We start from the raw sequence: 12,833 nt of genomic DNA on the forward strand, positions 1-12,833 counted from the left end.
CCAACCTTTTCTGCAAAGGTCCTGTGGCAGTTGGTTGGGAGCTTCGTAGGGCCTGTTGCTGGACAGATTCGTCATGTACCTGGTGGGTCAACCAGGGGCTTTTTGCCATTTGCTGGACACCAGCCTGGACCACCATCCTCATACTTAAGAAGGGTGGAAAAGAGCAAATTGGTCAGCCCAGCAGGAATGTGTACCTCAGTGTGTAAAAGATGGAGCATTGCTCAGGAAAACCTGGTTCAACTGTGAACCCTACCTTTTACAAGCCAACTGCAGAGAAACCTTGTCTTAACCCTTAAACCTTTAAATCTTGTCTTGACAGGAGCTCTTACTTTATAAAGTCTCGAGTCAGCAATACAAACTCTTAGATACCTTCTTCAAGGTGTAATCTGAATTCACTTGGTTTTTCAAAATCATGGATCAGATTTAGATCCATGACTTGGCCCCAGCTTAAATTGCATGCATGTGCATATCATAATTTTAGGGGTGATGCTTTGTTTTGTGTTCGGAGAATTATCCATTTGTCATTTTTGCGTTTGTGTGTTGTAAACTATGTTTTAAAGCTCTTGCCATAATTTAGATTTGAACCAAGAAACTAAATTAAAAATATCAGGCATACATCAAACAGATTTCTTTAAGATTGATAGTGTGTTCGCGTGATGCGTGTGTGTGTCTACAGTGAAGAATCAGCTCTACTGCTGCTTCCCCAGAACCTTTTTAACATATTCTCTCAGTGTTTTCACGTAAAGGGAAGTAGGAACTTAAATGTTCTTATTCCAACATACTCTATCCTTTTTATTACTAAGTTGCATATGATGATATTGCTTGGTATCTTAATTTTTTTTAAACAATATATGATGATTTAAGATAATTAATGAAATAAATGTGGAAAGTTCAAAGTACCTGGTTTTTCATAAAATGAAAGCAAAGATTTTTAAGCATATAAGTTTTAGAGCTTAGATTTTGAGCTAGTTAAGCAATAGCAAAAGGAATTTCTTCTTTCCCTACTTCTCTCCCCCATTTTTTCTGTCAGGATGTGATGGTTGAGGAATCAGTTTAAAAATTTGTGTTTTCATAAACAGCTTTTATTTAATTAACAAGAGTATCAAGATTGGCAATGGTCTGAATTTGAGTGTTAATACCTATTTCTTGACTTCCAAGGATTTCTAAGGTGTGTTTTGAGATGCTTAAGGGAAAAAATACAGTGCATATTCAGAAATTATTGGAGAAATGTAACCTGATAGTTAGCATTTTGAAGCTTGTCTAGAGTGGGAAGAGGGTAGGCTGCTATCCATGGTGCTGAATCAGACCCAATGCTGGTCTGAATGGTGGAAAGGCTCTGAAATAATTGGGAGTCCAAGGTCACGTCTGTGAGCACTTTCAAAAACCACATCTCCTATTTGTAGCTGAGCCTCTTAATTTCTATTGAAGTGTTTGATTCACCAGGGAAAGCTGACAGAATAGGCAGACTTGGGGAACACCATTAGTTGCAATAAGCTGTTATGACATTCAGGACAGAGTTTAAATGTGAAGTAGGGCCATTTTGGCCAATATAGGCTATTTAAATCTTAAGTCTTGCCAAAGGTTTTTAAAATTTTTTTTCTTTTAAACCATGAACCTATGTCTGTGTCAGGAAAATGTTCTTAAGTTAATGAATAAAGAGTGATGAGAATGTTACAGTTGGAACTTACACCTTATATTTGCCAGTCACTGGTTTAAAGTTTTGAATCCCCACTTCTGAATTTATGTAAATGTTTTTCAAGCCAGATTTCAGCAAGCATTAAGAATGGCAAAACTGTTTTGCTGGTTTGTTTTTGTCTTTGTTTTTTTATCCTTTCCAGGGTCCTTTTCCATGCTAGTCCTCCCAGGGACCTCTTTCACATTCCCTGACTCCCCCAAAACTCTAGTCCTGGTTTTTGCCGTGGATTCATGCTGAAATTGTTGCAGGGCAGTTATTGTATAATTAAAGTACAACAGTTTGCTGTTTCAAGGCACAAGTATCCATGGTAAAAGATTGTGATGTACACTGTTTTGTATATATTTAGTAAACTCTGTATTTTCTCTAGGATTGAGTTTTAATGAGTAGGAAACCTATTTCAAAATAAATTAATTGCAAGTGGAACAGATTACTGTGAGGTGTAGTGTATGTTCAAATCCCATTTGGCATTTCGAAAGCAACAAAAGTTTATATTTAGTAAACATACTACCTTTTGGGTTAGAATGCAGTTCTTTTGGCACAGTTGGAACTTACTCATGACTGGAAATCGTCAACAGTATGAATATATTTTTGTTTATTTAGTCCAAGCCATGAAGGTAAAAACTATGGAATTTCTTTGTTTTCTTTAAAGCTGGAGATACAGATGAACCACCAAGAATTACTCAAAATCCTGTTATCAACGGGAATGTAGCCATGAGTGATGGGCACAACAACACAGAGGAAGATATGGAGGATGGTAAGTACCTGTGGCTTATTACTTGTATTGGGTGGAGAAAAGTGTCGGAAACATGCGCCACGCACAGTTCCTCTTGAATACTTATGACTTTCTTAAGGGTAGCTAGTTTTCAGGAGGTTGTTTCTGAGGAAAATTTAGGAGCCTGTTATGGTTTTGAATTTGAAGATTGCCTACAAATTTCGAGGTAAGTTGATTCTCCCCAGCCTAGATGAGAAGGTTTAAATACAGAAGTTTGTAATAGATGGGTATTTGCTCAGGCCTGCAATTTTCCAGCCACTGCTAGTATTCAGAACAACAAGTATATCTTACTGTCCTTTCCTTTTTGTCTACAGCAAGATACTTCTAGACATTAGAAGGTAGCTCTTCATTGCATTCCTGTTATAGCGAGTATATCAGTTGTCTGTAGCTGCTAATCCTTCCCCTTCTGGTCAGGTGTGAAACCATAATCGAGCTTTGGGCTTCTTTCCCCAGGCAGGCTTTTGGTCTTTATCTTCTCTGCGTGTATGCTTTTATACATGCATGGACATTTTGTGCCTAGGAAATCACCTTCTTTCGAGGCTATTTCTTCATTATAATTTATCAGATTTTGTGACCTGTGCATTTGCAAGGTCAAAATCAAGAGAAGGTAGCAGCCAGTAATCACTTTAGGCAGCCCCTGGAATCTTGCAGTGTAATATGAAACCATGTTCTGTCAAAAGCATGTCCATCAATCCTCATGAGGGTTGTGTCCTTCCCAGGGGTGTAACGGGGCAGTTGAAAGAAACCATCAGTCACGGGCTGCATCACCAGAAGGACTGCTGTTCAGACCTCCTGCCAAAAGTTCAGCCTCCATGAGAAACTGCAGCCGTAGTTGAGAGTTCTCTCACAGTGCGGTTTACCCCTGGCAGCTGGCTGAGGCAATATCTGAGGAAGGTAAAGAGGCGTGGTCTGAACCCGCTGCTTTGTTACCTGTGGAGTGCGCTTTCCACTGCAGATGAGGGCAACGGTGTGGGTGTGGTCTCCTGGTCGCTGGGCTCTTGGTTATATTCAGACCCTGGAGATGCCAAAAGTGGTCCAGCCAGGTCTCATGTGCCAGGAATGAGTTAGGAATTGATTCTAGTCTTTGGTGGAGCCGTGAGTGGCCCAACCCAATCAGAGCCCCCCAGTCTGGTTTCCACAAAGCAATTTCGTGCTCATATTTCCTTGGGTGTTTTGGGGGGTGGGGGGCTTGGGAGGAGGCACAGATGTGGATAAAAGGGCAGGGTTTCTCAGCCTCGGCTCTACTGCCCTTTGGGGTAGATCATTCTTTGTTATAAAGGGCTGTCCTTAGCCTTATAGGTTGCCATTGTCACTCCACCCTTGTACCCCCCAGTTGTGACCACCAAGATTGTCTCTAGACACAGCTAGACGTCTCCTGGGGACCCCATGTTGCCTCATTTGAGAACCACTGTAAGGAGATAAGAAACTACATAAAAGCCCTTTACTTTGGAGGCAGATTTTACTAAATTATCAGTGGTAAATAATGGTGCTTTAGAACCTAAGAGTGGAAATGCTTCTGTTGTGGATTACCAGATGGAAAAAGCACTTTACAGGAGAAAGCAGAAATGGTCTTCAATAAGTTTGTTCCTGGTTTGGGATTTTAGTTACCCTTTGAAAGGCCCAGGGACCGGAGAGTGTAAAGATCTATTTGATGGTGAAGCGGGTGGAGGGCTGGGAGGCGATGATTCCGGCTCTCAGAGTAGAAGCCTTAGTTTACTGCAGCGTTTTCCCAGCTGTGTTATGTATTTTGAAACAGTTCATGGTAGGATATGTGTGTTGTGAAGTGTTTAGGAATCGAGGACATTTGAGGAGTGCTAGGTTCAACAAGTTTCTTTATTGTAGTACTTCTGAGCTGTCAGCCAACTAACATTTTTCTCCAAAATATGATTTTGTTAATGATTCCCCAGGGCCCTGAGCTTTAGAACCCCTTTTTAGTGAATCTCCTTTTAACATCTTAATGTGAGGAGGGCAACATAGTATGGGAAACACTGGATTAGAGTTACCAATCTGTGCAGAGCCCTTCTTAGTAAGGGAAGTTTCCTACACAACAGTTAAATGGCTAACAGCACAGTTGGAAAATGTTCAGTTGCAGTAGGGAGCCTTTAAAAATCCTGTTAACGTAGAATTATGGGCAAGTGTCATAATTTCTGGTTGTACCTATTTGATTTTAATTTCTTACTAAGCTTTTCCTTTGATGACCAGGCAGATCTAGATGGATCTAAATCTAGATTATTAGTACCCATGAAACAAAAATAATTTCTGAAGATTAACTAGAATTTGCAAAGACTTATATTGGAAAGGATAATTGAAGTTTGATACAGTTACTGCAAGCATGCCATTTGGGGAAACCAGGCCAACCTTTCTGATTAAAAACATCTACTTTTCCATGCAACTGAGCACCAGGCTGGTACATTGCTTTGCCCTGCGAAGGTAAAACTGGTGTGAGAATGAGCACAGTGGTAGCTTTGGACTCCATGAGAGCTGCTGCGGCTCTCCCCAGCAGGATTGGAAGGTGGTGGGTTATCAACTTTTCTGACTGAGGATGTGTGAGAACAGCAGGTTACACAAGCTCGTCATCTTGTCATTTACAGTAGAAGGATACGTGGAGTAGTTAGGTAAATGCTCTGTTAAGGCAGGTTAGATTCTCTGAATGAAATACTAATTCTGCAGTATAGGAGGTATTTGCCATAGTCCTAAGTATATTACTTTTTTAAAAGTTACTTTTGAAGCAATTATAGATGCAGAGGAAGTTGCAAAAATAGTACATGAGATCCTGAGTACCTTTCACCCATTTTCTCATGTAGTTCCTAGAGGAGGGTAGTCAGGCCAGCCCTATCTGCCAAGGGTGGGTTTTGTGTCCACTTTTCTTTGTAGACCCTCTTGTCTTGATCTTTTGGTTTAGTATAAGTTTTCAGTTACCCAGTTCATATGAAGATTTTGGAGCCATAGGATGGTGACGTTTTTACTTGCATGAACTCTCATGTTAAACTTCCTTATGAGTATATTTTGGAAGATGATTTTGTTGTGCCTTGAACGTGAGGCAGAATCTCACGTCTAGTGTGTGATTTAGCAAGTGTGGACGCACCCCGTGGGCCAGGGTGGCACCAGGCTCAGGTCCCCCAGCCTCTGCCTTGAAGGGCTTGCCCTCTCCTGGACTGTGCCACACTGAGCTTGCGGTTGTGTGGTCCTACTGAAAACTTAAACATTAAACTAAAATGTGGGGAGGAAGAGCAGAAAGGCATTTATTTGTAAGTGTGTTATCGGTTTTTTGCCTGTATTAAACTCTAATCCTACAAAAACCCCAGTGGTAACTGAAAATCAGGTGAGTTAGGAGAGGTGGGTCGCGGAGAGAGGCAGGTCCTTGTACCGTGACACCGTTAGGTCCCAGGAGTGTGTCCTGTGGTGACACTCCATTTCTAGGGTCACTGTGACGCAGACCGGTTTTATTGGGGTCTGCGTTTGGCGGGTCAAGCTAAACTCTAGGGTGGCATTTTACAAACCAGAGGCAGGGTCACTGTGCTTAGTGTCCACAGAACTTACACGCTGAGACCCCCTGTGGTCACTCTGTAAAACACCTTGGATGATAAGCCACTCGACTTCGTCTGTAAAGTGGGAGTTAAGTACGTTGCACTTGCCTGCTTTGTAGGGTTTAGACGCTACTCAAAAGTGACTTGTGTGGCTATGGAAGAGTGGCCCAGGTCTCTCCTCAGCCCTCCTGGACCTCATTCTCTGGAACAAGTTTCTTGCCTTTTCGGTGAAACTTTATCTCTCCGAGGGATTAGGGTAATACCTACCCACTGAGGAGGCTAGTATGTAACTGCTCCTCTTCCTCCCCAGGGCCTCTGCAAACCCGCTGAGCAGTCATGGGTAGGAAAAAAGGTGGGGATGGAGTGCATTTAAAAGAAGGTAGAAGCGCTGTTAAGCATCCTTTTGGTTCTGATTTCTTTGGTAAAGAATACTGCCTTCTCATGAGGACTGATGGACATGTTTTCTTAGAACAAATCCAGTAACAATGGAACCAGTGCACTTGGTCTCGTCAGTGAAGCGTGGAGAATAAAGGATGAAGGGCGGGTGTGCTCTTAACGTGCTCTCTTCCCCAGGCTGCTCAGTCTCATTTTGCGCATCCTGCACCTGGGGGTCAGGGATGTCAGACTAGCATCTGATTCTCAACTAGAAAAGGCCGTCCTGTTACTCTGTAGACCAGGTGTGGCCCTTGGCTCCCTGTGCCTGTGAACTGTTGCTGGTCTGCAACAGATAGGCAGAGAGAAAGAAAGCACTTAGAAACTTGTACAGCAGTATGGCCTTCCTGCGGCAGTTTTATGATGTTTCATCAAAGTGTTAGCCAATAACAGAGGGGCAGGTGGCCTTGGGAGGGCTGCTCCCTCACGGGGAGAGATTGAGAAGTCTGGACACTGCTGGGCTAGGCAAAGCTAAATGAGATGAATAGTGACCAGCAGAAAAAGGTGGAATTCTGAGTGTGACTTTTAGTTGAATTCTACTAAGAGACACTATATCAATACCTTGCTTTTAACTTGAGGAAACCTTGATTTCTTAAATTGGTCTTTGGTCTTGTTGAATAAATTTAACAGTTCCTACTATTCGTGTCAAAGAATACCAGTTTTCTTCTTTCTTTTTTTCAAATGGCTCTGCTTACAGAGTCTAGCCTGGTATTTCACCAACATCGTGAACTAATGAAGTTAACGTTTGTTTTTAGGCTAACTGCTCGGGAATCGTCTTATCCCTAAACAGTGCTGCACTTCCCGGGAATGGCTGCTCCCCACTCCCTTGGAAGTTCTTTTGCTGCAAATCCAGCATCCCCTTCATGTCTCTCCTCCAGAATCCGCCCAAGTCTCAAGCCCTTTCCTTTTCCTCCTTAAGTCCTGTCCTTGAACAGATGTGACATGAGCAGTTTCATTCCTTTTCTCCAGTCTCCACTCCCTGCGGAATACCTGGGATTTAAGACAGAGTAGAACAGACTGTCTTAATCACAGTTTCTAGGAGGGCAGGAGGGCAGGTGGGTGTGTGTTGTTAGCCCTCTGGGTTTTGGATTTCCATTCACACAAGCTGTGTGTTATCGTGCTGTTTTAGGTTATTAATATATTGGAAATGACGCTCCCATTTCCCCAAAGAGTTAGGTTTTAGCAGTTGAATTTCAGTTGTTTAGAGTGTTTATCTCAGACTTGTTGCTGCTTTCAGTGTTGTCTGACAATGCCGGGCTCTGACTGACAACGCGTTCTCTTGCAGACACGAGCTGGCGCTCCGAGGCGACCTTTCAGTTCACTGTGGAGCGCTTCAGCAGATTGAGTGAGTCGGTCCTTAGCCCTCCGTGTTTTGTGCGAAATCTGCCATGGAAGATTATGGTGATGCCACGCTTTTATCCAGACAGACCACACCAAAAAAGCGTAGGATTCTTTCTCCAGTGCAATGCTGAATCTGATTCCACGTAAGACAGTTTAAATGATGCAATTACAAACCCACAAATAGTTATACTACATTGTTGGAAGCCAGATTTGATTGGCCTCAATGAATTTTAAATTTCTTTTTGAGTTTCCTTGCTGCCTGTTACATAGTCCTTTGATTTTTAAATTAGATTAGTTGCATTTCTCTCTTTAAAACTCACTGGTAGGTGTTATATCCAAATTAGGAAAGGTGTATATTTTTCTTGGAAATTAAAAAAATCTAAACTTCATGCGTTAGAATCTACCTGCCCATGGAGCATGGAATCAGGGCCTATCTGAACTAGCTGACTGCTAGATGACCACGTCTGATTCTACCATAACTGCCGGAGGGGTACATCGTAGTTAAGATTCTCAGGCAGACCTCACTGTATGTGAGCCGGTTCTTATGGGATATTCAAAAGTTCAAATTAAAACATTCTTCGAGGGTTTTACCAATGTGAGTTTCTCTGGCCAATTTTGTGGTGAAGCCAGGGCCTTGGCTAAACTTTTTCTTCCTGTGTTCACCTTGTAATTTGATCTGATGAGGATTTGGGCTGAGTTTGTTTTAGTGTGACAGATGACTTTAGCCGGAGCAGTAGTTTGGGTAAATGGCGAGCTTCCCGAGCCAGCGAGTGAGCAGAAGTGTCTGCAGGAATAGCACCGCCCTTACACCTGTTCCAATGAGTCTGCAGTCGAAAAATTGTTTTATAAAGCTCCACTTGAACTGGGTTTTAAACATTGATCAGAGCTCATTTTGTGGTCTGCCCACAAGACCTGCTTCTACAGTCATTCCTCCGGTGGTGTATTCAGTGCCCTTGCTCATGGTTCCCCGGGAGCCCCCTGCACCGCCCAGCCTGGAACCCTGTGTGAAGGGTGCTTGGAGCCACAGCCCCCATGAGCTTCAGGGGGCAGGAGTGACACCTCCTACTAATTTAGAACCTGGAGCTTTAAGTTTGTTCATATTTTTAAAAAAAGGCATTATCATCATTCTGTTCTTTTCAAGTAATAACCATATTAGATTCTAGAACTCTTATCTGACCAAAAAGCTCTCTTGCAAAGTGTTTAAAGTTTAGAAGCTTGTATTTATTTTCTAGATACCAATTAAAAAAAAAAAACCTGAAACTTTTTAGAAATTAAAAAGACATAAAACCATGAGTTAAATTACTCCAGGTTACATAGGGGCCCCCAGACCCTCTTCACTTCTCTCTCCACTAAAGATCAATGTGTCCTCCTCCTCCCTCTAAAGAACAGAGGGAGAAGATGGGAGTTTCTGTGTGCTGTGTAAATATGCCAGCTGAGGCTTAGGTTGTCTCCCCGAACAGGTCGTGGTCCTGTCACGCACAGGCGGTCCTGAAGATAATAAACTACAGGGATGACGAGAAGTCCTTCAGCCGGCGCATCAGCCACTTGTTCTTCCATAAAGAAAACGATTGGGGATTTTCCAATTTCATGGCCTGGAGTGTGAGTAACAGTGCACTCAGACTGAATGATCTGAGCGTTATTCCTTGTCCCCTAATTCTTTATTCTTCGGATCCGTCTGCTTATTTTAGAATATTTGCTTTATAATTTGGATAGGTAACTCCAAAAATATCTTTTCTTCGGTTTCTTAGTTTCAGCAGCCAGCAGGACTCAAGTCTCAATTTGTTGTCAGACGTTGTAAGGTAGTTTACAGATTTTCTGGTAGGCTAGATTTTCTTTAAAAGAGATAATACCGAGTGAGGCATAGTGCGGGGTGGTTTCATGTAACTTCCCTGAAATCTTAAGACAGCTCATTTGGGAAGCTTTACCCTATTACGTTCCGGGTGCTAGGGTGATTGGAATGAAGTGAGTATTTGTGTGTTCTTATGCAAGCTGGATGTTCTTATTTTTTATAGGAAGTGACTGATCCTGAGAAAGGATTTATAGATGATGACAAAGTTACTTTTGAAGTCTTTGTACAGGCGGATGCCCCCCATGGAGTTGCGTAAGTCTTCCTTTAATCGGGTGCTGTTAAGAAATGCCTTCAGCTGTAGTGAAAGGAACAGAGATGCACATACTCAACACATTAGCATGCTGTCTGTGCGCCCCCCTTGGCACACACAGATGGCATCCATGGACACGTGTGTCGGCTTCACATGCATGAGTTTGTGGAGCAGATTGGTTGAGCACTTCCTGTGTGCCAGACACTCTGCTGGGCTCTAGGAATATAATTATGTCAGCAAGGCAGCCATGGTTTTCTGTCCTCAAAGAACTTGGGGCTGGTTGGGCAGAGGAGCTAACACCAGTACCTAAGCAGCTGCAGCCACAGGCACTCTTGTTACTCTGGAGAGGTAGCCATCCGTGTGTGATCACTGGGGGGCGGTGAGGCAGAGGAGCTGCGAGGAAGGCTGCTGTCTCTGGGCCCCGGGGTCTGTATGCAAGAGCACGTTGCATGTTTTTGGCCTTGAAGAGTGTATAGGATTATGTCACTTGTTGATAAGGAGGGCCAAGGGAATTGATGGTAGGCCAGACAACCTGAGTAAGACCCCAGTGGGGAAGTACAACGAGTTTCTTATGGTGAGGAGTGAAGAAATCAAACGCAATCTAGAAGTAGTTAAATGCAGGCACCACTGTCCTTTGTTTTTTTCTCTTTCCACATGGCCCTGCTCTCTGGCCAGAGTGCCTGGGTTGACTTGGCTAGAATGAGCAGAGAGCAGCGGGGCAGCCAAGAAGGGCATCACTCAGCTCAGGTCCTGACTGAGGTGGCCTGTGTGTGGCACTGGGAGTTTTTTTAAAAAGCAAATAAGATTTATTAGCTTTTTATGAATTGGACTGATATAGGAGGAATCAGACTTTTCTTGGGTAACCTTTTGAAATGTATACTTGAATTGTATTCAGGTATCAGGAGTAGGTGGCAAAAAAACATGTTATTTCTAATTAATTTTTCTGTGAATTTTCCCCATTTTTAAAACCTTCCCCAATGCTTATGATATATGTCTCTTGACTAAAAAAGTAGATTGGATTTTCAGCCTCACCAATCAAAACAGCTATCTTGGTTCAGTCTTACTTGGGAAAACCTATTCAACCATTATCACCTACCTCTTTGTAGGGGGTTTGGTTTGGGGGGAGGGGTGGAAAATAACCACCTTTACAGGTGGTTTAAGATTTTTGCATTTTGGGGCCAATTATTTATACACAGGCATTTTAACCAGGGCCGTTTGGTACATGTGCGTGGGTTTACAAGGCCATGGACTAACCCGGGAATCACGGAGCCCCACTGACCCTGACGTCACAGTAAACGTCTCCTAGCGTTGTCTTTGAGTTGTATGCAGAGGCGGTGGGATGGCGCTGGGAGGGGCTGTTCTGCTTTCAGGTGGCATTCTCTCTAGCCTCCTGTTACTTCTGGGAGGTGAGGGGGAGTAGGGACTGTTAAATCTGAGGAAATCTACCTTTTCTCCCAACCAACCACCAGTGTAACAGACTAATGAGAAAAATCGCTAGGAGTTTAAAAGTCTGAACTAAAACTTGCTGCTGTACACGCCTGCCCTTTCCTATTTACATGACCCTACGGGAAAGAGGGGTTTCGGCTGTTCCCATTTTGTGTTGACAACACCCGTGATGGAACTACCCGGGGGTTCGGGTTGACAGAAGTAGAGTTTAATTAGTGTTTGTGAGCGCTGCTCTCGGTAAGTGATGGCCGTGCTGCTGTCAGCAGGCAGTGCTTAGGGGCCTCTCCGGGGCCAGGGATGAGTCTGCACTGGGCCGTGCTCTTGAGCGAACACAACTGGTGACCCCCGGAGGGAGCCATGTGATGAGAACTGCCAGCCTGGTGCTGAGCTGTTCACTTGGAGACGGGTGCTCGGACCTCACCCCGGTGTCCAGTCGGTGGGAAGGAGGTGATGGTGCAGAAATGAAAGTAGCGAAACGCCGGTGCCTCGGCGACTTCCGGTTGCATCACCCCACACATGCTGCAGAAGCAAGGAGGTGTCCTGTGCAGTTTTCCCTCAACCTCAAACTGATCTTGTAGGTGGGATTCAAAGAAGCACACGGGCTATGTCGGTTTAAAGAATCAGGGAGCGACTTGTTACATGAACAGCCTGCTGCAGACTTTATTTTTCACAAACCAACTACGAAAGGTAAATGGATGGTATTTCTCTCCCTCAACCTTCCACCCACCCTTTTCTCTCAAGTATGAAGGGGCAGGCGGAGCCCCTCACCAGACCCTGCCGTGTCTCGTCCTGGTACGCAGGGCTGCTCCAGGGAGGGCCCTGCTTTACGCTTATGCCCCTTTATTCCTCAGTGTTTCAACACTTGTGACGCTAACTTGGCCAACAGAGCTATTGGGCTAGAAATAATAAAGGTTTCTTTGTTAATGCGAAAGTCATTAGCAGCAACATTTGAAAGAGTTTCATATCAAAATTGATTAGTTGAAAAACTACTGGCTGAGAAGTCCAAATACTCGTTTTTGTAAGAATATTAACAAGACTAGATATCTTTGAATCTAATAGAAGACAGTTATTTGTCCTTGAGGAATGTCATACGAACAGGGCAGCAGGACAGGCAGCACGCGCTCCTGGTTGTGGGGAAACTATTGGCTGATCTGCTGGCTTTTCCTGTCATACGCGCGCTGTTCTTCTGGGCAGTGTTAATCACCCTGATGGGGTTACATCCTGGGGTTAGCTGAGCGTGGATAATTTCAGTAGCATTTAAGTTTCATCAACTCTTCTGTTCACAAGTAATGCTAAGTTTAAAAATGTTGCTCTCAGAAGTATAAAATAGAAGTGGTTCTCATTGGATGGTGAACTGTAAATAATTTTTTTAATTCTTTTTTTTTTCCCACTTTCTCATAACTTCCAGATTGTCTCTAAAGACTTCCATGATTTAAAAAAAAAAAAAAATTCCTCACCCTTCTGGGGGATAGTTGAAAGCCCTACCCAACTTCCTTAGTCATTGTGATTTTAGAAATGAT

At 43.4% G+C, this 12,833-nt stretch overlaps 1 protein-coding gene across 6 annotated transcripts in view; it reads left to right on the forward strand.

The window, feature by feature from the left end:
- Positions 1–12,833, forward strand: part of USP7 (ubiquitin specific peptidase 7) — a 55,205-nt gene that overhangs the window by 23,222 nt on the left and 19,150 nt on the right. For 4 of the 6 annotated variants that reach the window (XM_031687219.2, XM_072942229.1, XM_072942228.1 and 1 more), the window contains exons 2-6: positions 2,346–2,450; positions 7,713–7,911; positions 9,229–9,367; positions 9,781–9,869; positions 11,892–12,000. In XM_031687219.2, coding sequence (XP_031543079.2) covers positions 2,346–2,450; positions 7,713–7,911; positions 9,229–9,367; positions 9,781–9,869; positions 11,892–12,000 — 641 coding nt within the window. Of the gene's footprint in view, positions 1–1,150; positions 1,169–2,345; positions 2,451–3,235; positions 3,363–7,712; positions 7,912–9,228; positions 9,368–9,780; positions 9,870–11,891; positions 12,001–12,833 lie in introns of those variants that run through there. The other 2 variants (XM_072942230.1, XM_031687220.2) reach the window with 2 other exon arrangements.

This window comes from Vicugna pacos, chromosome 18, assembly GCF_048564905.1.
Source record: "Vicugna pacos chromosome 18, VicPac4, whole genome shotgun sequence".
Lineage (NCBI taxonomy): Eukaryota > Metazoa > Chordata > Mammalia > Artiodactyla > Camelidae > Vicugna > Vicugna pacos.